Below are 24,472 nucleotides of genomic sequence, written 5' to 3'. Positions count from 1 at the left end.
TATATATTGTTTTTCTCTTTCCACATGAAATGCTACTGTGATGTATCTTCTTTGCTTGTGAGTCGTAAATATTTTGGCTTTCCCATTTGATATCTTATTAATGTAAAGTGCTTTAAAAGCCCTAAGTAACCACCTTTGCTGCTCAACAACGTAAGGTTCATGTTGCTCATGTCTTTTGTGCTATATGAATGTTTCCAACCACTCCTTTATCACTCTTACAAAATCAAATACATTGTTACAGCACTAATCTTTGAACACTTATTTGCTGTGAGCTAGAGAACAGCAATTTTAATGAGTAATAATGACATAAAAATCTTTCAAAACAATCTTCTGTTTGACAGCAGCAGAGCAAATGTGAATTCAGGAGAACATGGTAAACATTCTTGCTTTGCCACTTAATTTATTTTTGGATCAAAATAAAACTGCACCAATGAATTCTGAATCTGGATAAACCTAACTCCTTTTGCCCAGGCCAAGTTTGAAGTTTCTGGATCACTTGTCTTCTGATTTCTATGACTTGCCAAAAGATAAGAAATATGTTGGCACAGAAGAAAAATTATTACTTGGACTGCTCTCCCAGCCAAAGAATCTGGTTTTTATAAATACAGCTTTAACAGAAAAATCCTTTTAAGAAAACACATAAAAGATTTGCAACCCACAAGCAGTATCAAAATAATATTAGAATGAAACTAGTAATAAACTACATTATTTATGAAGTCTCCCCCAGATTTAAATTCTTGTTAACTTCAGATAATAGATGAATTTTTACCATGTTTTAAGCCTGCATGGACCTCACTGAAGGGGTGACCAGATCTCTGTGCTCACATTACTGTTCATTCATGCTCAAAGTAATTAGCTTTTGTATCACACAACTGAGCAATAATTTAACTGTCAAAAGAGTAATGAATATAAAAGCAAGAACGCTACCCCACAAACCCAACAGCCTGTTTTATCCTGAGCACCCAGCTGCACACAAGTGTTTTAACCAGTGAGCATTTGCAATACGCAGTTTTAACTGTTGCGACCTTGCACTTTAAAGAATATTTTGACAGAGCCGGCTTACGAGACTGTTCAGCATCGTTATTTCTGCTTCACAGAGGACACAGCCGAGGGCTAGGGTCACCTGCTCAAGGCAGGTCCCGCGGAGAGATTCAGTACTTGAGAGGGTCAGGAAGCTATATTACAATTCCTGAGCATTCATTGTTTTTTTTTAAAAAAAAAACAAGAATAGAGGCGGAATAGCACCTTCGCGGGCAGAGGCACCCCCAAAATGCGTCTTTCCCCCAAGCCTTAACCCTCGCTGAGCCCAGGCACCCTCCCACGCCCAGCGAGGGAGACAACGAGAACCTTCCGGAAGCGACACCGGATGTGAGCGCACTCTGAGGCACCGGTCCCTTCGCGGCCGCCGTAACCTGGCGGTGCCCCGCTGAAGGTCGCGGGCAAGCGTTCATGCCGCGGAATCGAAACTAGTGCTCGGGCTCAGGAGCCAATCCGCTCCAGTCTTGCTGCCGACAGCCCGCCCCGCCGGCGCCCCCGAGAGCCAATCGGATGGCGCGTTGCGGGGAGGCCGCCATTGGCGTGACAGCGGCCCCACTGCGCGCGTGATGGCCGCTGCGAGCTGCCGTGGTGCCGCGCTCGGCGGTTTGGCTGTTGGCGCCTTTAGCGGCGGGGCTGGTGCGCGCCGCAGCGCCATGGGGCGGGGGCGGCGGCGGCGGCTGCTGCTACTGGGCGGCTGGCTGCCGCGGCTGACGCCTGCTCGTGGCACTGTCGAGAAGGCCGGGCCCAGCCGGACGGTGGCGGTGGAAGTGGGAGGCAGGTAAGGGCGCCCTGGGGCAGCCGGGCTGGGTTGGGGGAAGAAGCGTGCCGAGACTGGGGCTGCTCCCTGTGTGCGGCTGAGCTGTGGCGCGGCCTGAAACGTTGAAATTTCCAATCGCGGATGGAGACAGGAAGCCCTGATCCTGCAGCCAGGCGGCATGGCCCTTCGGCTGCGTGCAGAGGGGCATCCGGAGGGAGCGCGGGCAAAGAGAAGCTGCCGCGGGAATTCTGCGCTGCTTCTGCAGCAGGTGAAGAGCAGAACCCATTTCTTTCTCGTTCACGTCTGGAAGAGAACATACTCTGCAGTGGTTTTCTAACTGTGGTGGGAAAATGTGTTTTGTGGGTGCATGAAACGTAGTTTCCCTTTTTTTTAATGCAAGTATACCGTTGTGTTTTTTTGGTGTGCATATGTATTCTCTAGTAGCAAGACTTGAAAAATAAACTAGAACAGGGTTGTTCATTTTCCAGTGTAAGGCAAATCTTTTTACCTCATCACTGATATGACTCTAGCTGACATCTGAAATAAATGAGTTTTCATGTCAGGTAACTCATAGTCACTGACTTCCTGATACTGATGGTGATGATGGAGATAAGTGACTTAGAGTTGGGCTGGAAGCCATGTGTGTCTAAAGGCTTTGCATCAAGGTGAAAAAAAACAAGGAGTTTTGAGGCAAAATTTTATTAAAGTACAGGCATTTGGTCTCACGATCACAGAGTTTCAATTTCCACATCTAATAAAACTTCTTGTATCTAGTGTTAAATGCAGCCACTGTCCTTTAGTATAGATGTTGAAGATGGATGCAGGAGTTATTGGTAAAATGATCTAAATTCATCAGTAACAGATTATTTCTTTCTAATAGGAAGATGGAATTGTCCTCTGGAAAACTTGCTAGGTTTGCTGATGGATCTGCTGTTGTTCAGGTAAAAGGTATATGTATTCAAAAAATTGATGCAACTTCAAAACTTTTATATCTTATATCTTAACATTAGAGCCTATTAAAGGAATATAGAACCTCAAGTGCAAATCAGTCCCTAATGAAGGTACAGCTCTCTATTTTGTATTTAAAAAAATCTTTTTGTAAAAAACTATTGTGAAGCATAAATTTATGTGGCTGCCTTTCGGCAGAAAATGCTCTGAACTAGAGATCTAATTTGTAAATAAGTTTAGAACTTAAGATAATACTTTGGTTGCAAATAACTTCTTTTTTTTTTTTTTTTTTTTTTAATCCAGCTAGGTGACACAGCAGTGATGGTCACAGCAGTCAGTAAAACAAAGCCTTCTCCCTCTCAATTTATGCCATTAGTGGTAAGTACGAACAACAGAACTTATTTTCATAGATCCTCTCAGAATAACCAAGGTTAAAAAGGAGCTCTGGAGATTATCTAGTCCAACCTTTTTGCTCAAAGTTGGCTCAGCTAGCAGGTTGCCCATGACTATGTTCAGTCAAGTTTTGAGCGTCTCCAAGGATGGTGACTCTACAGCTTCTCTGGGTAACCTGTTCCAGTGTTCAGTGATCCTCATAGTGAATTAATTAATTAAAAAAAATTCTTATGTTGAGATGGAATTTCCTGTATTTCAGTTTGTGTCCATAATGTAATTAAATAATAGTATGGAAGCAGAATTTTGGAGTTGTCAGATACTAGTTACATTTATATTGAAGTAAATAACAAAAAATGGGTTGCTGTCACCTATACAGATTTATTTATTCGAAGGTATTACAAAGTCATTTCTTATTTATAACTTTAATGGATGACAACTAGAGCTCTGCATCTAGATACAGGTCTATGTTAGCATTGGAGTAATTGATTCACGGTGAAGTAGTTGGTGTGACTAGAATTCTGTAGCAGGTTAATACAGACTCGTAGATAGATACAGGCACGTGTGGGACAATTGTCTTTATGTGAAGGAACAGCTCAAAAGTATGGAGTGTTTTGGAAGCAGCAGCTTGGGGTGTGAATCAGAGGAGAGGCTGGTACAGATGATGTTACAGTTGAAGTTTATTGTGAGATGAAATGAACACAGACATCTTCAAATGGCTTGAGGAAGGCTCCACAGATCACAGGCCCTAAATTTTGTGGGGCACTTCAGGTTCTGTGCTTGAAGGGCGGCATATTGAGGCATGAGCAACCCAGGAAATTTCTGGAGAGTGTCAGGAATGACTTCTTAACCCAGGTACTAGATAGGCCAAGAAAGGATGATGTTTTGCTAAATCTGCTGCTTGTGAACAAGAACAAACTGGTCAGGGATGTGATAACAAGTGGCAGTCCTAACTGTTGCTACCATGAATTAGTGAAGTTGAAGATGCTGAGTGAAGTGAACAAAACAAGTCACAGAGTACAGGCTTTTGACTTCAGAAAAGCAATACTAAAGTTATTTAGGCAGCTCTGGTAGACAAAGTAACTCAGGAGAGCTGACAGGTCTTCAAGCATGGCCTTCTCCAAGCCAAGGAGCAATCTATCTTTATGCTCAGGAAAATGAACAGGCATGTCGGGAGACCAGCTCATGACTGAGCTGCAGTGCAGAAAGGTAGTGTGCAGAAGTCAAGCTACCGAGGAGAAATACAGAAATACTGCCTAGACATGCAGGGGTGATGTTAGAAAAGTCAAAGCTCAACTAGAGCTGAAACTGACAATGTCAAAAGCAACATGAAGAGCTTCTGCTGATGTATTAGTATTGCTGCTGAGTGGGGTGGGCAATTTAATGACAACTGGACGCAGATAAGGTTGCGATAACAATGCTTTCTTTGCCTCCGTCTTCACAGACGGTGTCTCCCAGGCCTTTGGACCTAGAGACAGGATACAAGGACAGGAACTACAAAGAGCAGAAGAGGATCTAGGCAGAAAACTCTTGAGAAATCTTGACCAGAAGCTGTTCTCTGTGATTTTGAAAGTTGGTGGAGATTGGCAAGGGTATGAGGTCCCTGTAGCTGGAAGAGGCAAGTGTGTATCCATTTTCAGAAAAGACAGTAAGGACAATCTTAGCAGCTGCAGACTGGTCAGCCATAATTCGGTCCCTTGAAAAATCATAGGAAATACCTTTTGGAAGGCATTTCAGGGCATATGGAAAAGTATGTGATTAGGAATATCCTACAGAGATTTATCAAGGGTAGATAATGCCCGAGCAACTTGATTGCCTCTTGTGATAAAAAGGAGTAGATCTGTAGATGAAGGTTGAGCAGTGGATGTTGTCAGCTTTGATTTTAGCAAGATTTTTAATAGTTTGCCACACTGTCCAAGTTCATACATTATAGTCTAAGGAGGTGAAAAACTGGTTGGATTACGGGGCTGAAAAGCTAATGGTTAATGACTCATAGTCTACCTGAAGACCCAGTAAAAGTGCTGTTTTTCAAGAGGTCTATCCTGCAATGTAGTCCATTTAATACTTTTATGAGTGACCTGGAATTCATGCTCATCAAGATCACAGATGACACCAAACTTGGGGGGGTGGGATCAATATGCTCAGGATTAGGCCTGGTTTTCAGAGGGACCTAGAGAGGCTGGAGGAATAGGCTGGCAGGAACCTTGTGAAATTCTGTGAGGATAAATGTAAAGTCGTGTGTTGGGGGTGGACTGACGCCCTGCAGTGGTCCAGGTTGGGGGCTCAGTGTCTGGAGAGCAGCCCTGCTAATGAGGACCTGGAGATCCTGGTGGCTGGTACACTAAACATGAGTCAACATTGCACCCTGGCAGCAGTGAAGGCCACCAGCATCCTGAGCTGTATCAGTAGAAGCCCAGCCAGTGTATCAGGGGAAATGATTGTTCCCTGTTACTCAGTGCTCATTAGACCACATCTGTAATTCTGCATCCTATTTTGGGCCCCTGGTATAAGAAGAGATCAGTAAACTAGAGTGCAGTGAAGGGCCTCTGAGGCTCTTGGAGGCTGGAGCACTTGTGCTCTGAGGAGAGACTGGGGGAGCTGGACTTGTTGAGCCAGGAAAAGCGAAGGCTTTGAGGGGGGATCTAATAGCAGCCTACGAGTACCTATGGGGAAATTACCAAAAGGCAGAGCCAGGCTCTTCACAGATGTGCACAGCAGGAGGATGAGAGAGAGAAAAGTTGAAAGGTTCCAGTTGGATATAAGGAAAACTTTTTTCAGAATGAGGATGATTAAGCATTGGAACAGGTTGTTTGAAGAGGTTATGCAGTCTCCATACCTGGAGGTTCTCAAGATCTGACTTGACAAAGTCCTGAATAATGTCTGAATTCAGTATATACCTTGCTCTCCGCAGCAGATTTGACTAGAGACCTCCTGAGGTGTCCCTTTGAACCTGCATGATTCTGTGACTGTGAAATTAGTGATGTTTTCTTTAGGAATCCCTATTTTGTTCCTGAAAGGTTGACTATCGTCAGAAAGCTGCTGCAGCAGGAAGAATTCCTACAAACTATTTAAGAAGAGAACTTGGTGCCACTGATAAAGAAATTCTTACCAGCAGAGTAATAGGTGGGCCAAAACATTTTATCTACAGTGGTTTAAGATTTTTTTTAATTATTTTATAATATCCTCATGAATGTTTATTAAAGAGTAGTAGTTTTTAACTGTTTACAGAGTTGATGGCTTTTGCAGAAATACTAGAAGACATGCTTGCAGTTTCTTGTTAAAGTATATTAGGATTCTTTCTTAAATTTGTAAATGAGCTGGGGTTGTATGTGTATAGTCACCTCTGTTGAGATTATTGTTTCTAAGATTTCATCCTAAGGAGATGTTAACCTCTGTAGTTGCTCATTTGTCAAGAGAGGTGGAAAAGACAACCAAACTAAATTCTGAAATACAGAGACAGACTAACTGGCTAGTGTTTATACTGTATATATGACTGGTGTGTGTGTGTATACATACGTGTGTGTATGTATAAAATATTTATCGTGTTCTCTTCCTCCTGATCCTGTTTGAAAAGTCATCTCAATCATGGCTAAAAAACTTTCATCAATGAGATAATACCTCGAAAGTCAACATTTAGATAAAATTAATGTCATGTACATCGGCATTTTAAGGCAGTAATGAAAAGAGTTAGGGCAAAGAACAGTCCACCAGTACTGGGATGCTATATAGAGTTGTATTAGTACGCTACAGAAAAAAATTAAAAGAAAATCTAGTCGTCATGGAAGTACTGCAACATGCTGAACATGACTTGCTTTTATTGAACATAGCTTGCTTTTATTGCTTTTTATTGTTTACCTTTCATTTTGAAGATTGTCTCATGTCTCTTCATTGAAGATATTTCTGATCAAATACTATTGAATAGATTATTTGTATTGTAAAACATGGAAGATTATTCTTTTTTTTATCATGTTTAATATAACAAGGGATATCTCCACCCCTACTCCTATTTTTCTCCGAATGCTGTTGAAGTTTTATAGTTGACTAAACTGAATTTCCCTCTGGATTCTCAGCCTTTTCTATTCTTTTTTTTGTTTGTTTGGGCTTTTTATTTAAACCATGTTTTCAGTTTCTTGGGATAATTTTGTGGGGTTTATTGTGAAAGGAACCAAATACCAGCTACTGAAAACTGAATACTACTTACACTTTTAATATTTCTTCTGCAGATAGGTCAATTAGACCCCTCTTTCCAGTAGGCTACTTTTATGATACACAGGTAAGTCATGCTCACTGTTCTTAACTGCAGCTACCTTTTAGAATGGAAAACTTGGGCATGTCTAGTGAAAATAATGCACGATGCAGATCTTATTTTAAGAAAAACAGTTTTTATTAGCATCCTGGATGGACTTGCATTTTGAAAACCAGCATGACAGAGTAATTCTGCATTTCAGTTTGTCACTTCCTTGTCTCAGAGTATTTTTTATCATGTGCTAGTTCTCAAATTTTGTTGCAGAGGTATAGGAGACAATTGTTTTCTGTACAATGGAGGAAAGAAAAGGCTTAATACTTAAGAAACTTCAAAATACTCACAGGAACTCTATGTAGACTATAATCAGACATCCTTCTGTTCTCTTTGTCTTCACTGAAAGCATTAATGAGACTTAGAAAAATTTTTAAGAATATACGTTTTGCTTTGGTTTTAGATGTCTGAATAGCAGGCTTTTTTCGTGAGCTTTCTGGTTTAAATAACTGAGCAGATTTTCCTTTTGTAGTGTAAGTCTGTATAAATATGAAGAATGTTGTATTTTATTTTCCTTAGCTTTGTATTGACACTTACTAAAAATTTATGGCTCAAAATTATTCATTGTCTTTTATCTTACGCCAGATCCTTTGTAATCTTTTAGCAGTAGATGGTGTCAATGAGCCCGATGTTTTGGCAATCAATGGAGGTAAGAATACTGTTAAAAACTATTGTTTGTAATTTAATATAATCCTATTTTTAATACATTTTTTTTAATCTTTATTCTAGCTTCTGCTGCACTTGCATTATCTGATATCCCATGGAATGGTCCTATTGGTAAGTGGAATATTGAGTGACTTAAACATAATGGAAAATTTAGATGACAGTTCCTTTCCCTCCCCCACCCTTCCCTTAATAACTCTAACGGCCACTAATTTTTGTTGGAAGTACTGAAAATCATCTTTAAGGTGCATGGTATTATTGCATTGGAAAGAATTATATTTTCTAGAGTAAATGCACTGGTATGAGGTTTTATAACTTAGAATTAATTATCTAATACACAGATCAGTAATGTGAGAATTACTTCCCCTCTGACAACCTTCCTTAAGTTTTCAGATTTTTGGAGAAACTTAGTCTAGAAGGTCATTGCTTAGAAAGTGGCTGGATAAGAACATTTTTTCTGTAGGAAAACAAGAGCTTTATGTCACTATGAATATTTTATGGGAAGAGGAACTATCTGGCGGAGAAAAACTGTTTAGTTGTTTTTTTGCTGTATCTGCCTTATTTCTAGAAAATCTATTCTCAACTTAAAAAAAAAAAAAAAAGAAGACATTTATATAACAGTACTCCATTTTTTAAAAAAAGTTTATTTTGTATTGCAGATTTGTTTTTAATATATAACTAATATGCTAATATTTTAAAGCAAATTCCTATCTTTCCTTATTGCTTTTAAAGGTAAAATTATGCCCAAAAGGTACTTCCATATTATTGCAAAAATAAGTTTCTGGAATTTCTTTGTAGGTGCAGTAAGGGTAGGCCTGGTTGATGGAGAAACTATTATCAATCCAACTCGAAAACAGTTGTCGTCTAGCACTTTAAATTTAGTTGTTGCTGGAGCCCCACAAAATCAAGTTGGTAAGTAACTTAATTATGAAAATGTATTGAATGTTTAGTTTGAAAATGAAATAGATGCCTCTTTATAGATATTTTTAATCATTGAAATTTGTATCTGCTCAGTAATAGGTATAAGCAATAGTGGTGAAGCATTTTTTCGTTAGATAAATTAAATTGCATTATATTTCTGCAGTATGATGTTAATCAGTATTTTTGTGGTTGAATATCATAGCTACTGAAAAATATAATAGTAATTTATTTAATTTTTAATTTTCCATTAATAGTTATGTTGGAGGCAACAGCTGAGAATATACTGCAACAAGATTTCTGTCACGCCATCAAAGTAGGGGTGAAACATACCCAGCAAATAATTCAGGGAATTCAACAGCTAGTGAAGGAACGAGGCATTGTCAAGAGAACTGTTCAGAAGTTATTTGTTGCTCCTGAAGAGATTGTGGAATGCGCAAAAAAGTAAGTTCAGAAAAAATAAGTCAAATTTAAATTGTGTTAAAGTGATTCAGAATGCTTTTTCACTTAACCCTTGTGAGTCAGGAATTTAATGATCTGTGATCAGATAGTTTTGAAATTTTTTGTTTGTTTTAACAAAACAGTGTGTTTTGAACATTTAAAATTTCTTATGGCTTTTTCCATAGAAAGTTAGGAACACAGCCTCCAGCGCTCTCTTTTTATGCCTACTGAGAAATACAGGGCAAAACAAGTATCTTGAAAATGCTGTAAGTTAATATGCTGCTCCTATGAAGTGGTGGCAAGGGGAGCCAAGATACAATGGCTTGTATGAGATTTGCTGTGGAAGTGATAACCTTAGGGACATAGTATGGAGCAGGGGAGCAGGCAGCAAAGACATTGGTGCTAATAGTGTCTAAAAATACCAGAACCTGGTACTTAAAGAATGCTTAGACTATACTTTAATACTATGGACTATACTTTAATACTGAAACTATACTTTAATAATAATGTAATGAGGAAAAAAAATGATTCCCAGAAGAAATTAATTGTGTAATTGTTTTTAAGCTGTATATTTTCAAAAATTCTATCTCTTCTTCCAAAAGATTTGCTTTTAACAAGATCTATGCAGTGTTCACAGATTTCAGCCATGATAAAGTAAGTGCTGTCATAAGTAATATCTTTTAAAAAATTCAAATATGATTTAGTATCATAATGAAATTGTAGTAAAGATTTAATTTCTTTAAACTAAAATTAATAAAAACTTCTCTTAGGCTCTACATATTATATGTATAGTAGCAATAAAAATATTTTGTAAATTCTTTTCTTTCCAAGACAATACTTGTTGCAGTTCATTATTGCTCTTTGTTAGAAGTTATGTGGAGGTCCTATTTCTTTTCTTTTCTTTTTTTTTTTTTTTTTTTTTTTTTTTAATAAAGAAAGATGAGGGAAAAAAGGGTTCTGCCCTATAGAGTTAACTGGTTGAAAATCTTGTGCTCTAGGTTTCTAGAGATGAAGCAGTTAACAAAATAAGACTTGAAACAGAGGAACACTTGAAAGGTATTATTTTCTACTTTCTTAGTATTTAGGAAATGCTTAGACTAAATAGCACTTTAGAGTTACAGTTTGTTCTTTATTGGCCATGTTATTTTAGTAAAAGATATATGAAGTTCATTTTCCAGCTTTAATTCCAATTTGTTTTTCATATCCAGAAAAATTTCCAGAGGCTGAGCCTTATGAAATCATGGAATCTTTTAATGTAGTTTCAAAGGATATTTTTAGAAATCTTATTTTGAATGAATATAGAAGGTAAGTATATCATACTTAAAAAAGTTGTTTCTGACATTTTATCCAAAACTCTAGTTTCTTTGATCTCATAATTTGCCCTTATAACTTCAGGTGTGATGGAAGAGATTTGACTTCCATCAGAGATATTAGATGTGAAGTAAACATGTTTAAAATGCTTCATGGATCAGCATTATTTCAGAGAGGTCAAACACAGGTAACGTTTTTAAACATCAGAAGTCTTAAACATAATTATTAGAAGCTGACAGATTTGTGCTTTTTCCTGTAAAAAAATGAAATTTTCTTTTTTTTTTTGTATGTTCAAATAATAAAGGCTAGAAAGCAGTCCTCGTACAGGGTAGTCAAAACTGGACTTTCTGCTATTTAGATACAGTTTAAAAATATCTGAGTCCCTTAAGACAGTAGACAAAACTTAGCTGCTTGCTATATGGACAGTAGAGATGTCAGTTCTAAGCATATGTGTCCAGAGAGTCTGGTAAGCAAAACTGTATCTTCAGGCTTTCTGAAGAATGTCTGGTAACCAAAGTTTTAAGCTACAAACATTATTTGTGTTTGATTTAGATTCAAGGATTCAGGATTTTTTGATTTTTATATCCTGGGAGAAAGAGGAGATATTTGAGGGGAAGTGTTTGTGTTGTGTAGTGTTGGGGGACGTAGGTTGTTTTGGATTTGAGGGGGCGGTGATTCTGTTTTCAGAAGGGGGATTTCTAATTCAGGATGACTTACGGCAGAATTGGTTGTTAAGAAGTTCAAAATCATATCTTATTCATCCCTGTATGAGATTTTAGGTTTTATTGTTAAAAAGAAATTTGAGACAAAAGATAATAACTTTTAATGTAGAATATGCTGTTCTAAAGATGAATAGGATAATATGGGTAACTCGATTAACTTGGTATCATCTGCTTTATGAGAGCTGTTGCTATATAGGGCAACGATAAATTGTGCACATGAGATAATAAATCTTTTAAGAGGAACTTTATCCATTCAACATATGTGACCAGGACTTGGAAGGAAAATAAAACACAAGGTCAGATTAATGAGATTTTTTTTCCTTCGTTCCTTCCCAAAAGTATGCGAGTCCGTTTCTGATGTTGGATGGAGCATATTAAGATTGTACACAAAATCTGGTCTTACGTTTTTGTAGCTCTTTTTCCTAAAAGATTGCCAGCCATTGGTCTTACTCATTTCAGGGTACATTGATGGTTGCAAACACTGATTTATTCCTTGGTTAATCAAATTGTTGTCCCTTGCTTATCCCACTGAGAATAGCACGTTCTCTCAATCCATATGATAGAGCAGTTGTGTCCTTTCACGCAATGTAGTTGTGTGAATGGCCTGCATCTGGCCCTTAAATGAGGTAATTTAGTTTCTTAATGAAGCAACTGTTACTGATGTTCTAGGCTCCTAACAGATCAGGAAGCAATAAATCTGGGAGGTAGGGGGGTTGATTTTTTGTTTGTTTGTTTTGTTTTAGTGTGAGTACTTGTAAGGCTGTATAATCTTTATGGATTATGAATCAGTGTGTGTGATGTTTCTTTTTTTATTAAAAAAAAAATTTGCACATGATAGATGATAGCATAATACTTGTTGAAATCCTTCTTTTTGACTTGTCATTATCAGTCTGAGGAGTTAGAAAACATGGAAGTGTTGAAGAGCAATTTATTTTCCCTCTTTTTATTGTAGGTGCTCTGTACAGTTACATTTGACTCATTAGAATCAAGTGTAAAATCAGATCTTATCTCAACAGCTGTGAGGTATGTGTGTTTTTCTGGTATTTTGTCAGTAGTTTAAAAAAAAGGGATGCACATTTAAATACATTTCTTGATTTGAGACAAGTATATATATGGAGAGATTAGCTTCTTGTAGTATTTGTCAAGTACCACAGGACTTGACTCTTAAAGAACTTTTTTGAGCACAAATTTTTGTTGTTGTTAATCAAAAGCTGTTCTGTACTTATGGAGATGTTTTTTGCTTATGTCACTGAGTGCTTACTGCAGCATATGCAGTTCTCTCTGTTAAGGACACTGCTGTTCTTTAAGCTTGTCTCTTCTTCCCTTTGGTTTAGCAGAATCATCATAAAGCACTGATAGGGTCTGTTCTCTCTGGATAAGCTGTTTAAGTGGCTACAATTAAAGTGTGACAGTTCTTTATAAACTATGCTTTTAAATTCATGTACTACAATTAAAAAAAACTTTAGGAAAAAACATGAGTCATTAGCAAAGCTGTTAATTCACTGTGGTTGCTCTATTTTTATATGTATTTTTCAATATAATATTACATATAATATGTGAGATTGGTAGTTGCTAGTTTTTTGACATGGTCTTATTTTTATTTGATAGTGGAGTAAAAGATAAAAACTTCATGCTGCATTATGAGGTGAGAGTTTTAATGTGTCAACTTTCTGCATGATGCTTCATGTCTTGATTTAAAACTGAAACTGCTCACTTCAGAAGATCTCTAGGTGATTAGCTAAAATTTATTAATTCTAGTTCATATGTGTATTTATGCTGCAGCTTATGAACAAAAGCCCCGATTTTCTAAAAAGCATTAAGCAATTTGTAAATTGCTGTTTCATACAGCTTTTTTAGTAATATTGGATTTTCTCCTTATTGTTAAGGATAGGTTAGTACTGAAGGAAAGATTATACCAGCTCTTTTAACTTTGATAAACTCTTTTAATGTTCAGATAACATACTAAACCAATAATAAATAAATGCTTTTCCATCACTGTCCTCTCTCAGCTTTTGGAGCTTGCTTGAAGTATTTCATACGGTGCAATAGGCATTACCTGAATGATAGAAACACCGTTTTCATCAGAAAACGGTTATTTGACAAGTTTTGACTGCAGTAAGCCTGATGTCTTTTTCGTCAGCTGCCTTGCCAACTAATTATTCTCTTTTGTTCTGTGGAGTTAAAACATTTACTAAATATTACCTAAAGTTTATCTTGATTTGCAAGCTACGTGACTGACAGAAGTCATTTAGTTTTTGATATTTTTGTTCTTTTTTCATGACATGCACAAAAATTTGAAGTTTTTTTTAATGAAAAAATACTGGTAAACTTTCTATACACTTTTTTCCTTTTTCTTCATAGTTTCCTCCTTATGCAACTAATGAGATTGGCAAAGTTACTGGTGTGAATAGAAGAGAACTTGGACATGGTAAGTTAAGACTAGAGAAGTTTAATGCTTTCAATTTTAATATTTTGTCTGTTTTTATGTAAGGATCACTTTGTATTTTTAAAACAGGTGCACTCGCAGAGAGAGCTTTGAAACCAGTTATTCCCCAGCATTTTCCCTTCACCATACGAGTTACTTCTGAAGTCTTGGAGTCAAATGGTATTATGATTTCCTTACTTTTAACCTTGTGCTAGAGACCAAGTCTGCCTGAGTTTAACAGTTGAGTTCTAGACATCTTAGCTAATTTTTTTCATTTTCAAACTTCTTAATCTCCGTAACTCTATTGCCTGAAGTCCTTAAAATGAAAAGGATGTGTAGATTCACAAATAGTGGAGCCTTCTTTTAATTCATGTAATAATACATTATCGGTAGGAGATGTAAACATAAATTGGAGGTTAACAAAATCACATTTGGGGGTATTTTCGTGCTAGAGTGAGGAATAGATTGAAATCCATTCTTCAGTGTTGACTACAACTGGTACCCTCATTGATGTAAAGATAATTTCTGCTGTCTGTGTGTGTGTTCTTTCCCATCTCTCTGGACTGGGGGAATACTATCCATTTGACCTTTCTGGTTAACTTGGAAAGGAGAAAAGGAGCTGAAACAATGTTGTTTTCCTGTTTTTATTCTATTAGTCAGGCGTGCCTGGACCTCTTGCCAGCTGGTTTAGAATCTAGCTTCAATGTATTTGTAATCAACTGGGGATCCATGGGTTTCAGGAGAAGAATAACATTATCTTCTCCTGTATCTGCCCTGAATAGGGGAACATATACAGAGGGGATAAGGGGAAGGAACGATCTCCCTGACACCTACGTTACAGATTCCCCTGTGTGGCAGAGCTCTTTGAGGTCCAGATCCCATTTTTTAACACTGCAGTGGGATCAGATGTCTAGGAGAAGAGATTGGTGAAAAAAGGGAAGCAGTCCCATTTGTAGCTCCCTGCTTCCTTGTCCAGAATATTGAGAACTAATCCTGATATTTGAGATTTTTGGCATTGGTATCCTGAAAGAGTCAAAGTGTTTTACCCATTTCTTCCCAGAAATATTTCTGATTCAGAAACTTTCTGGCAAAATGCGTTTATTTTATTGTGGTATGGGTATTGCTGCATCATGTCTTCTGGCTAGCAGCAAGGTTAATTTTCAAACTGTCACTGAAGAAATATCACTGGCAGGTTTCATTTCAGCTGCTTCTGATCAATACTTAATACTTCCTCCTATGTATTCTAACTCTGTAGGATCCTCTTCGATGGCATCTGCATGTGGTGGAAGTTTGGCATTAATGGATGCAGGTACAAAATGTGGAACTTATGCAGAGGATGAATTAAATTATGTGTTAATGAGTTATAATTTTGGGAGTGACTAAAGTTTATAAAAATGTGTTTTTAATTACCACTATTAGGAGTTCCAGTATCAAGTGCAGTGGCAGGTGTAGCAATAGGTCTTGTTACCAAATGCAATCTGGAGAAAAATGGTGATCTTGAAGATTATCGTTTGCTGACAGACATCCTGGTGAGTGTTTCTAGCAAAGTTGTTGGGTTTTTTTGCTGCTTAATCCTGTAAAATCCTGTTAATTCTGGAACACACACTATTGGAAATACTGAATAGTTTTGCATTCTCTGTTTTGTCTCCCAGCTTCCTCCATTATTTCAAAAAATCTTTATTGAACGTCCAGTCATGCATCTTAATTTTGTGTCATTACTCAGTCACTTCTTTTAAGCTCTCATAAACTGTTTCCAGTTAATTTCATCTTTTCTATTTGGAAGAAAGAGATTCATAATTCCTGAATACATTAGTTTTATCTACTACATTTTGTGTCTAATCATTTGAATGACAGGGTGTTAGTGAAGCTTACACTTGCCTTCACCATAGCTAGAAAATGAATTCTGAATATCCACTGAAGAACTTAGGTCTGCATGTGTGTACATACAGCAGGATGGGAGTTAAGATGGTAGAGGCAGTGCCATTACAAATGGGCTTTGTCCTTTCTCTGCCTATTCCTGTTCAGCGTTGCCTTCTTAGCTGTACCAGTTCAACCGTTTATGGAGTTCTGTGCTGAACTAGATGAAGAGATGATTTTAAAGTAAGCACAAAGAACCTTTCCTTGTTTGCTTTCTCTATATCACTATCCGCTCCTATAAAACACTTCACAAAAACAAACAAAATACATTGGAGAGCGAATAAGCAGTTGGCAAAGTTGCTGGGAAAAATGCACATTGTCATGTGCGTTGTCATCTGCTGCTCCTTCTTCCGTTGGCAGCTACTGATGATACAAAACTAACTGCGGCAGCTACTGATGATACAAAACTTAACTGCGGCTTTGTTGTTCAGAAACTAGTCCACAAAAGCTGTTAGAATATGGGGAGAGAAAGGCACAATGTTACCTAGGTACAGTGAAAAAAGCTAAAGAAAAACATTTGAGTATTGGAAGTGATTCCCAGTCTGCAAAATTATTCTATGGCTTATTAAAACCTAGGATATACTTTTAGTATGGTGTGGATACTGGCATAAAGTTATTCCAGTTTGTTCTCATTCTCTCTGTCCTGGTAGGGAATTGAAGATTACTATGGTGATATGGATTTCAAAATGGCAGGAACTAATAAAGGAATAACTGCCTTGCAGGTATCATAACATTAAATCTTTTTAAAGTGAAACTTGCAGAATCTCCCTAAAAAAGCTTTATATATTGATGTCATGTAATTCTTTTCACCTCAGGTTGATCTAAAACTACCAGGAATACCAATGAAAATTGTAATGGAAGCTATTCAGCAAGCCACGGGTATGTCCATGTTTGTGTTTGCACCCATTTTATTAAATTGTAAATTGTATTAAATTATTAATTTTGTTATTCTCATATTGTAAAAAGGCTGCTATTTTCAGAAAACCAGTATGATCTGAGTGTTGTACATCATATTTCAATATATGCACTTCATACGAAATAAACAGTGTTTTGAGTCAGAAAAGAGCATTCAATCTCCAAAAAGTCTGACCATTCCCAGCACACTTAACTGCCATATTATCATACTTAGTGTCAATGAAAATATCTGCTATTCCTTGAGATTTGTTTTTATTAAAAGGAAAGAAATAATGACACATACAAAAGATGTAGTACTAAAGGTCGCCAGCTTAGTGCAATTCATTTTGAAGAATGCAATGAAGTTAGTGACATAGCAAATTGGAAAAAAACCTACTTATACAAAATAGCAACGTTAAGGTGGGGGCATATATGATGAAACATTTGCATACACAATTTTGGAGTTCACTGTTATAAACACTTGCTATATTACTAAGCCACATCACACAAAAAAAATTTTGTCATGCTGTATGCAAACCATATGTGGTGGTGTGGGAAGTAAGGTTTGCTTTTTGCTGTGCAGTAGAAAAGCAGTAAGTTGGCTATTAAAAATAACCTCCAAAATAACTTTGAAGCAATTTTTGACCATTTTTTAAATGTCTATGTAGCAGTGAGTTCCAGGAGTTAAAAGTCCTTTCTGTATCATCTCAGGGAGCTCATGGTTAAGATCAGCATGGCTAAGAGGTAGCAGCTAGATACTCTATGAATAACACAGATAATTTTATATATATATATATATATATGTATGTATATATATATGTATGTATATATGTACATGTACAGCTGAAATATTCCAGAGGTATGTGAAAAGTTGAAGCTATGAGAATTAATAATGATTTAACTAGTTTTAAGAGACTATTTTCAACTTGATTGTAACTTAGCAAGATTTTAATAGAAAACTTATTAAAATATAAGAACTAGTATTTTCAATTCAAAGGTATATTGCTTCAAGCAGAGCAGCTAAAGTTATGGGCCAGCATAGCAGTAACTAGTCAAAGTTATACTGTTACTCTTATCACAATTTATTCATTTATTTAAATAATAGCATACATTTCTGTGCTTCAGTGTAACATTCTAGGTGGCTGCATATAATCAATAAATATACTGCGGGTGAAGGGTTAGTACACACGGAACAGAGTGATATACTGCAACAAAGATATACTACCTGAAAATGCATTAATTTACCGTAATAGATTGTCAGATTAGGTAGGGTTAGAGTTTAAGAATGGATGCTTATCTAATTTATAATGAAAATGACGTAGCTGTATTTTTATTTTGATTTTACACAAAATTCTTCTTTCTCCCTCCTTCTCTCTCCCCACTCCTAACAGCTGCAAAGAGAGAGATTTTACAAATTATGAACCAGACACTGGCAAAACCCAGACCTAACAGGAAAGAAAATGGACCTGTTGTAGGTAATATTGCTTGCTCGTTGATATGAATTGATGTCTTTTTTTAGTTACCTTTTAACAAAAAGCTGCTGATTAGAACAGCTTTTTCAATGAAAACCTGGTTTATGTTCTTCCTTGTTCTCATGCTTGCTTCAGCTTACTTTTTATTTAGGACTTTTGAGATGAATTTATTTGTTCTATATTACCCTGAAAGGCAGTGTTGCACCGTTTCACTGCATACTGGAAAGCAGAACTAAACTGAAGAGTCATGTGAAATTCCCCCTAAATCAGGATAGGTATACACGTAAATAATGGTATAGCTTAAGGGAATTTACACATCTTTAAATGTGTTTTTTTTTTTTTTTCCTAGAAACTGTCCATGTTCCATTATCAAAAAGGTTACGATTTGTTGGTCCTGGGGCCTACAATTTGAAGAAACTTCAAGCACAGACAGGTTAGGCATTCTCACTACCTATGATAACTTATGCTAATGTTATATTAGCTTCTCTTCACTACATGAAAATTATTAATGTGTGATTTTTAAATAGTGGGACTTAGTAGCACAGATGTTATTAATGCAGCTGTTACTGAATCTTAATGCTACCTTTATGCTCTTTCAGAATCTAGAAGTATCTAAACTTAAACTTTTTAAGCTTTTTTATAGACCACTGCCTATAGAATTGGTACTTGTGGTTCTGTGACAGCATCCTAATAAGTAGAAAGGAAGAACTATTAATAATAGGGTCCTCTTTTAATTCTTGCCTTATGCTGCAGACTAAATATCAGTATTTGTGTTTGGCCTTGTCTGTTTAACTGTTCAGTATTAAGGACAACCTGAATTTTTACTATATTTTGATTTTTATATATATGCTCACTTAAGCACTTAGCTGTGTAGCTTCAGGTTTGCACCAAACCAGAAGTTTGGCGCACGTTGCAAAGGTTTTCAGGCTTATGGACGAGAATTAATTGTGCATCTGGGGACAATCCTCCATACAGTGTTAAAGAAGAAATGATGTCAAGTAAGTCTGATCAGTTATGAATATGTTCAAGTGTAGATCAAATCTATGCCACTTCCAAGAGTCATTCTTAAAAATTTAAATTGCTCAAGAATTTTTTTTCATATCATTAAGGGATCATAACAATTTTGCAAATGTGAAAGCTTCCATGTGGAGCACAACTTTGTCCAGTTATTTGGAAAGCATAGCTGTAAAATGGTTTCTGTACAACTATATATGAAGCTGCCCAATGCCTAATCCTAATCCAAAGAAGAATATTTGAAATTATTAGGAATCTGAGAGTTCAGTTGATCTGTGCTGAATAATTTTGCCCTGGGCAAGTCTTTAGTGTGGACGGGAATTTTCTGCTTGCTGAAACACCAGCACATCTAAAGTGCATCTAAATCCTTTCATTAAATAAATCCTTTTTCTAAGGTGTAACTCTAAGTCAGCTGGATGAAGAGACATATTCTGTGTTTGCTCCAACACCTAGTGCTATGCATGAAGCAAGAGAATTTATCCGTGAAATCTGCAAAGATGACGTAAGGACAGACTTTTGCTGTTAGCTTTTTCTGGTTGCATTTTGTGAATTTGTCTTACTGTGTTTTTGTTTTGCTTTTTCCCTACAGCAAGAACTTAATTTGGAATTTGGTGCAGTCTATACAGCCACAATAACTGAAATTAGGTATGAAAAGTGCTCTGAACTTGAGGAAGAAGTAGAAAATATTTATTTATGTAAATATATTCTTGAAAAATAGATACGTTGTAAAATAACTGATTTTTATAGGATGACAAACTCATGCTCATCACATTGGCACCTGCATCATTCCTGGTGGTATTTTCTGCATTGAAAATATTGTTGTCTGTCTTTAATGAAGCTGTTTATATTTACTGTATCAGAATGTCTGTAAAATTTAAGGCTTTTTTTCACCTTTGTATCTTAGAGATATGGTGAGAATTTACTTTCTTTTTTTTTTTCTCAAGGGCACGTATTGGATTGAGATTACATGCACTTTTGAACATGATGCTTATTTGAAATGTAGTGTCCTGAAATAAGTAATTTCCATCCGTTTGCAATTGAGGATAAATATGCAGGCATCTTGTGGTTACTTAGAGGATTTAGAAAATGATGAGTAAAACTTTATTGAGGAAATTTTATGAATGCTTGCTTTGGGATCAGCATTCAGAATAAGCTACATACAGACTTCTGTTGATGTATTTTGGAATAACCATTCTGTTTTCTGTTGCAGAGATTCTGGAGTAATGGTAAAATTATATCCAAACATGACACCAGTGTTACTTCATAATTCACAACTTGATCAAAGAAAGGTAGTGTTTACCTAAACAATTGTAAACTAGAAACTTTTAAGCAAAATTATTTTATTTACTTTTAATCAGTTCTCATTAAACATGGTCTACAGTAGCTATAACAAGTATACTGGAGTTCTAGAGTCTATTTTCGTATTAAAACCTTTTTAGATTAGCAGCATCTCACTTTTTGTTTAGCCTTGGCTTACCCTGTACTTAGAGCTGCATGTAGCTCTGTCTGTATGCCAGCTACAGGCTTATTATCAATGCTTTTATGCACATCATCAAGTTCTTCATGTCTGTAATACCCTCTGATATGTACATATATATATGCCAATTGTTCATTACTTTGTGTTTAGCCACTTTAGTCCATCTAGAGTTTTATGAAAGGTAGCGTAAAAAACCCTGCAGGCTTAGGTTTTGATCTGTTTTTGGAAACCTGATGTCATAGACTGCTAGGAGAAATTCAGATTAGTGACAGAGGCACTGAAGAAAGGATTGAGTGGGTGCTGGGAAAATGTGTACATGCACTGTTGGTAGGAAAACATGGAATGACTTGAGAAAGTTAAAAAGGTGGATTTTAACAGATGCAGATGTGGTTTTAGAAGTGATTTAATGGTAAATTGACAGTTACATTTTTGATCATGTACTTTATACATGAGCCATTAATTAAATTCCTGCTACAGTCTCTCGGCATGGTAACAAATAATAGATTGGTTCCTGATTTACCTGTGAACTAGCTGCCTCTTCCAATGGATATTAGTAGTTTCTAGCATCTGTTAATGATTTCTGGTTGGTTGTCTGTATTCTCGTAACATCATCAACTTTGCATGGTGAATAAAAATACTTCTTTACTTTAAAAGTTTTGTCAATTTCTGACTGATAAAATACCTCAAAGCAGAATTCCTACCTTGCTTATTTATAGAATGATCATTCAGATTAGCTATAACTACTTTTATAGCTACTATTTTATATAGCTACTGTTATTTTTGGCATTTTATATTTGCTGTTCACCATAACATAATGCAAATGCAAACATGAATTTATAAGTATATTTTTAACAGATTAAAGTTTGTAGTCTAGTTGGAAGATTCACTTAAATGCTTATATATTCTTTTACATATATTCATTTACACTTAAATATTTAACTTTCTCAAAAATACTGTGTTCTAGATTAAACATCCTAGTGCCCTGGGATTAGAAGTTGGCCAAGAAATTCAGGTATTTGTTTCTTTTCAACTTTAAATTGCTAACAAACTGCTGCTCGTATTTTAGTATTTGAGTGAATTTTTAATTTTGTGTTTATGAAGGAAATACTTTGGCATATCAGATTTCCTTTGTGCTGGTTAAATACATGATCATTTCAAATCATCAGTTTTATTTATTTAATATCTGTTACTATCCATGCACCAAACTGACTTGATTGAGCAATATAGGCTAAATAGTGCCTATTGTTTTTGATATTTTAGTGTCAAAAGAAACCTAAGGAAAATGCTATTTCCTGCTCTTTAAATTGATCATTCTTGTACGGCAGTTTAACATAACTGTGGAGTTGTGAAAGTGGTATGTTTTCTTAACAGGTTAAATACTTCGGGCGTGACCCAACTGATGGTAGAATGCGTCTTTCACGTAAAGTTCTTCAGTCGCCAGCCACAACTGTGCTGAAGACTCTTACTGATAAAAATAGTATTGTCATGGGAGGTGCAGGTCCACAGTCATCTAGTTCATCCCAGTGACTGGTAAGGCCATAGAAACCACTTTACACCACTCAGTACTGCACTTTGTACTTTAGTGATGTACAAATACTGCTTGCCAGAACTGCCGTTTCCTATGTTATAGGTGTAAAGAGCTTGATATTATAAAATTAGTTCAAATGCCTGGATTCTTTCAGGCATCCTAAACAGTATATTTTCTCCAAAAAACCCCTAACTTGTTAACATAAAGCGGATAGGTAAGCATTCTCTCTTTTCTCCCTCCCCTAGTTAAGGAAAAAAAAAAAAAAGAGAGGGAGGCAGGAACAGCATGGGAAAGGAAAAGAGAAAATAAGCTGCTTTTTGGGAACTTCTGAGTCAGCTACTAGAATGCCCAAAGCTTCCCTAAACAGGCATTTGATTCTATGGCAGACTTAAGTTTAAACTTTCCCCAAATCTATCATATGCATTTTTCTCCACTTAGGAAGCCACTAGAATGGGAAGGTGTCTGATGGTAAAATTAAGAGAAATTATGCGATGAGATTGACAAACAGAATTGCCACATACCAATGATAACTTAATAAAATTTGTATAATTAGTTTCTTAAAGAGTACTTTCTTTCTCTTTCAGGAGAAGAGGCCTAATAGTTCATGGAAATATAAGCAATCTTCACTAGAATCTGCAGATGGATGATAGTGAATCATGTTTTTAAAACAAGCTATTTACACTTAAAGGTGATATAGAACTTCAAAGTCTTCAAACAGATTAAAAACATCTTTAAAAAAAAAAAAAAAAAACAACAACCAATGTTCTTGCCTTGTATAACATGAGTGAGAATTTAAGAACATGGAATTGTATAGACTGGAGATCAGATTATTTATTTTTTAAATACATTTCAGTGCTTAAGATTCGTCTTGTTACTATCTCAAAATAAAAATACAAATATGAGAGAGAAGTATTTAACAGTTGTTTCCTTGGAGAAGGCGTGGCCAGCCAAAGCATTACTGACATTTCAGTGTACAAGATTAAAAATTTGAGCAAAAGGTAAAAAAACTCACAAGAAGTATCACCTATAACATGACATTGTTTCAGATAAATACATCAATAACTGTCATAGTGTTAACTTTATTGATGCTAAAATACCTAACCGAAAGGGAGACAAAACAAAGAACCTGGCTGAAACCTAAGCATTTATTCTGAGATCGTTAACACTTAATTTCAAAATATATAATAAAAACACTAAGATTAAAATAATTGTTTTGGAATAAACAATTGATATGATAAATCCTCCCCCAAAAGTTTTCCACTCTGAATGCCAAAGTTCTTCTATTTGGTTATGTTGTATCAATGGACTCACCAGTCTCTTTTACATTTCAAAATGTTTCCCAAGGGCTCATCAGAATTACTTGTTTTTCTACTGAGAGGTACAGACTTTCAAAATCAAAAAGATATTCCTCCTCATGTTCTCAAATTGGTAGAGAGGCCTAATAAGGAAATCAAGTTCTCACCTGATGGCAAGCGAGCTCTGGACCTCCTGACAGAAAAAATGTGAATGTATAGTAAGACTTGTTTTGCCTTTTTTTTTTTTAATTCTAAGTTAAAATATTAAAAAAGGACTGGCCTACTACTTTGTAGTTGTTTGTTTTTTTTCACATATAAGCCTGAAAAAGTTTTCCCTAACAATCTTTTTAATCATCTTTGAGCACTATATTCTGGTATTTCTTAGTGCTACTGTCCCTGCTTATGTATTTAGGTGGTTTCAGTATGTAGGTGGTTACATATACTGGATAGTACTAATGCAATAATGGGGGCAAATTCCTAAACAGAAGCTCAGAAATATTTTGATTTCTCGTAACTGTTCTCAGAAACTTTAACCTGTGCAGTCTAAGTGGCTTTCTAATATATAGCTTCTTCTGTTGCAGAAAATTTTCTGTAAGGCTCATTTTTGTAGCAGAACTGACAAATGCTCTAGTTACTAAAATACTAGATACACTACCAACTCTAGAAGCTTTTTTCTGCCTAGGTCATTAACAGTAAGTTTCTTCTGTTTCAATCTGTGATAACTAACAACTTAAGAGCTAGAAGAATCGTATTCTTTCCATTAAATACATTTTCTTACCTGTGGTAACAGGAGTATTAATGATTCCTGTTGGTCAATGTGATAGACAGTGGTCTCAATAAATCAGTTATTGAGGTGTTGGGATTTTTTTTGTATTTGATAATGTAGTAGGAAAGACGACTTGTATACCCCTGTAATGGGGGTTGGAGGAGGCAGCTTGTACAGTCAGCTCGCCTTTCTGCACTTG

At 36.1% G+C, this 24,472-nt stretch overlaps 1 protein-coding gene across 2 annotated transcripts; it reads left to right on the top strand.

Annotated features, from left to right (window-relative positions):
• The first annotated feature begins 1,584 nt into the window (after nt 1-1,584).
• PNPT1 (polyribonucleotide nucleotidyltransferase 1) lies at nt 1,585-23,793 on the top strand. Of its 2 annotated transcripts, XM_062571772.1 has the most exons (29): nt 1,585-1,816; nt 2,676-2,736; nt 3,047-3,121; nt 6,151-6,256; nt 7,357-7,406; nt 8,016-8,079; nt 8,160-8,207; nt 8,892-9,005; nt 9,269-9,455; nt 10,055-10,106; nt 10,451-10,508; nt 10,661-10,757; nt 10,848-10,950; nt 12,438-12,508; nt 13,094-13,130; nt 13,847-13,913; nt 14,001-14,090; nt 15,166-15,219; nt 15,330-15,439; nt 16,478-16,549; nt 16,643-16,706; nt 18,113-18,196; nt 18,543-18,626; nt 19,603-19,709; nt 19,797-19,852; nt 20,418-20,496; nt 21,649-21,696; nt 22,056-22,214; nt 22,797-23,793. In XM_062571772.1, the coding sequence occupies exons 1-28, from the start codon at nt 1,605-1,607 to the stop codon at nt 22,209-22,211; spliced, it is 2,406 nt and encodes an 801-aa protein (XP_062427756.1). In that variant the 5' UTR covers nt 1,585-1,604; the 3' UTR covers nt 22,212-22,214; nt 22,797-23,793. The 2 variants fall into 2 exon arrangements, with proteins under 2 accessions (XP_062427756.1, XP_062427757.1); XM_062571773.1 differs by lacking the exon at nt 1,585-1,816 and having other exon boundaries at nt 2,691-2,743.
• Nucleotides 23,794-24,472: the final 679 nt, after the last annotated feature.

This window comes from Rhea pennata, chromosome 3 (genome assembly GCF_028389875.1).
Source record: "Rhea pennata isolate bPtePen1 chromosome 3, bPtePen1.pri, whole genome shotgun sequence".
In the NCBI taxonomy this organism is placed as follows: Eukaryota; Metazoa; Chordata; class Aves; order Rheiformes; family Rheidae; genus Rhea; species Rhea pennata.
Note: the sequence above shows the minus strand (reverse complement) of the source record. Positions and strands in the feature narration are given on the sequence as shown.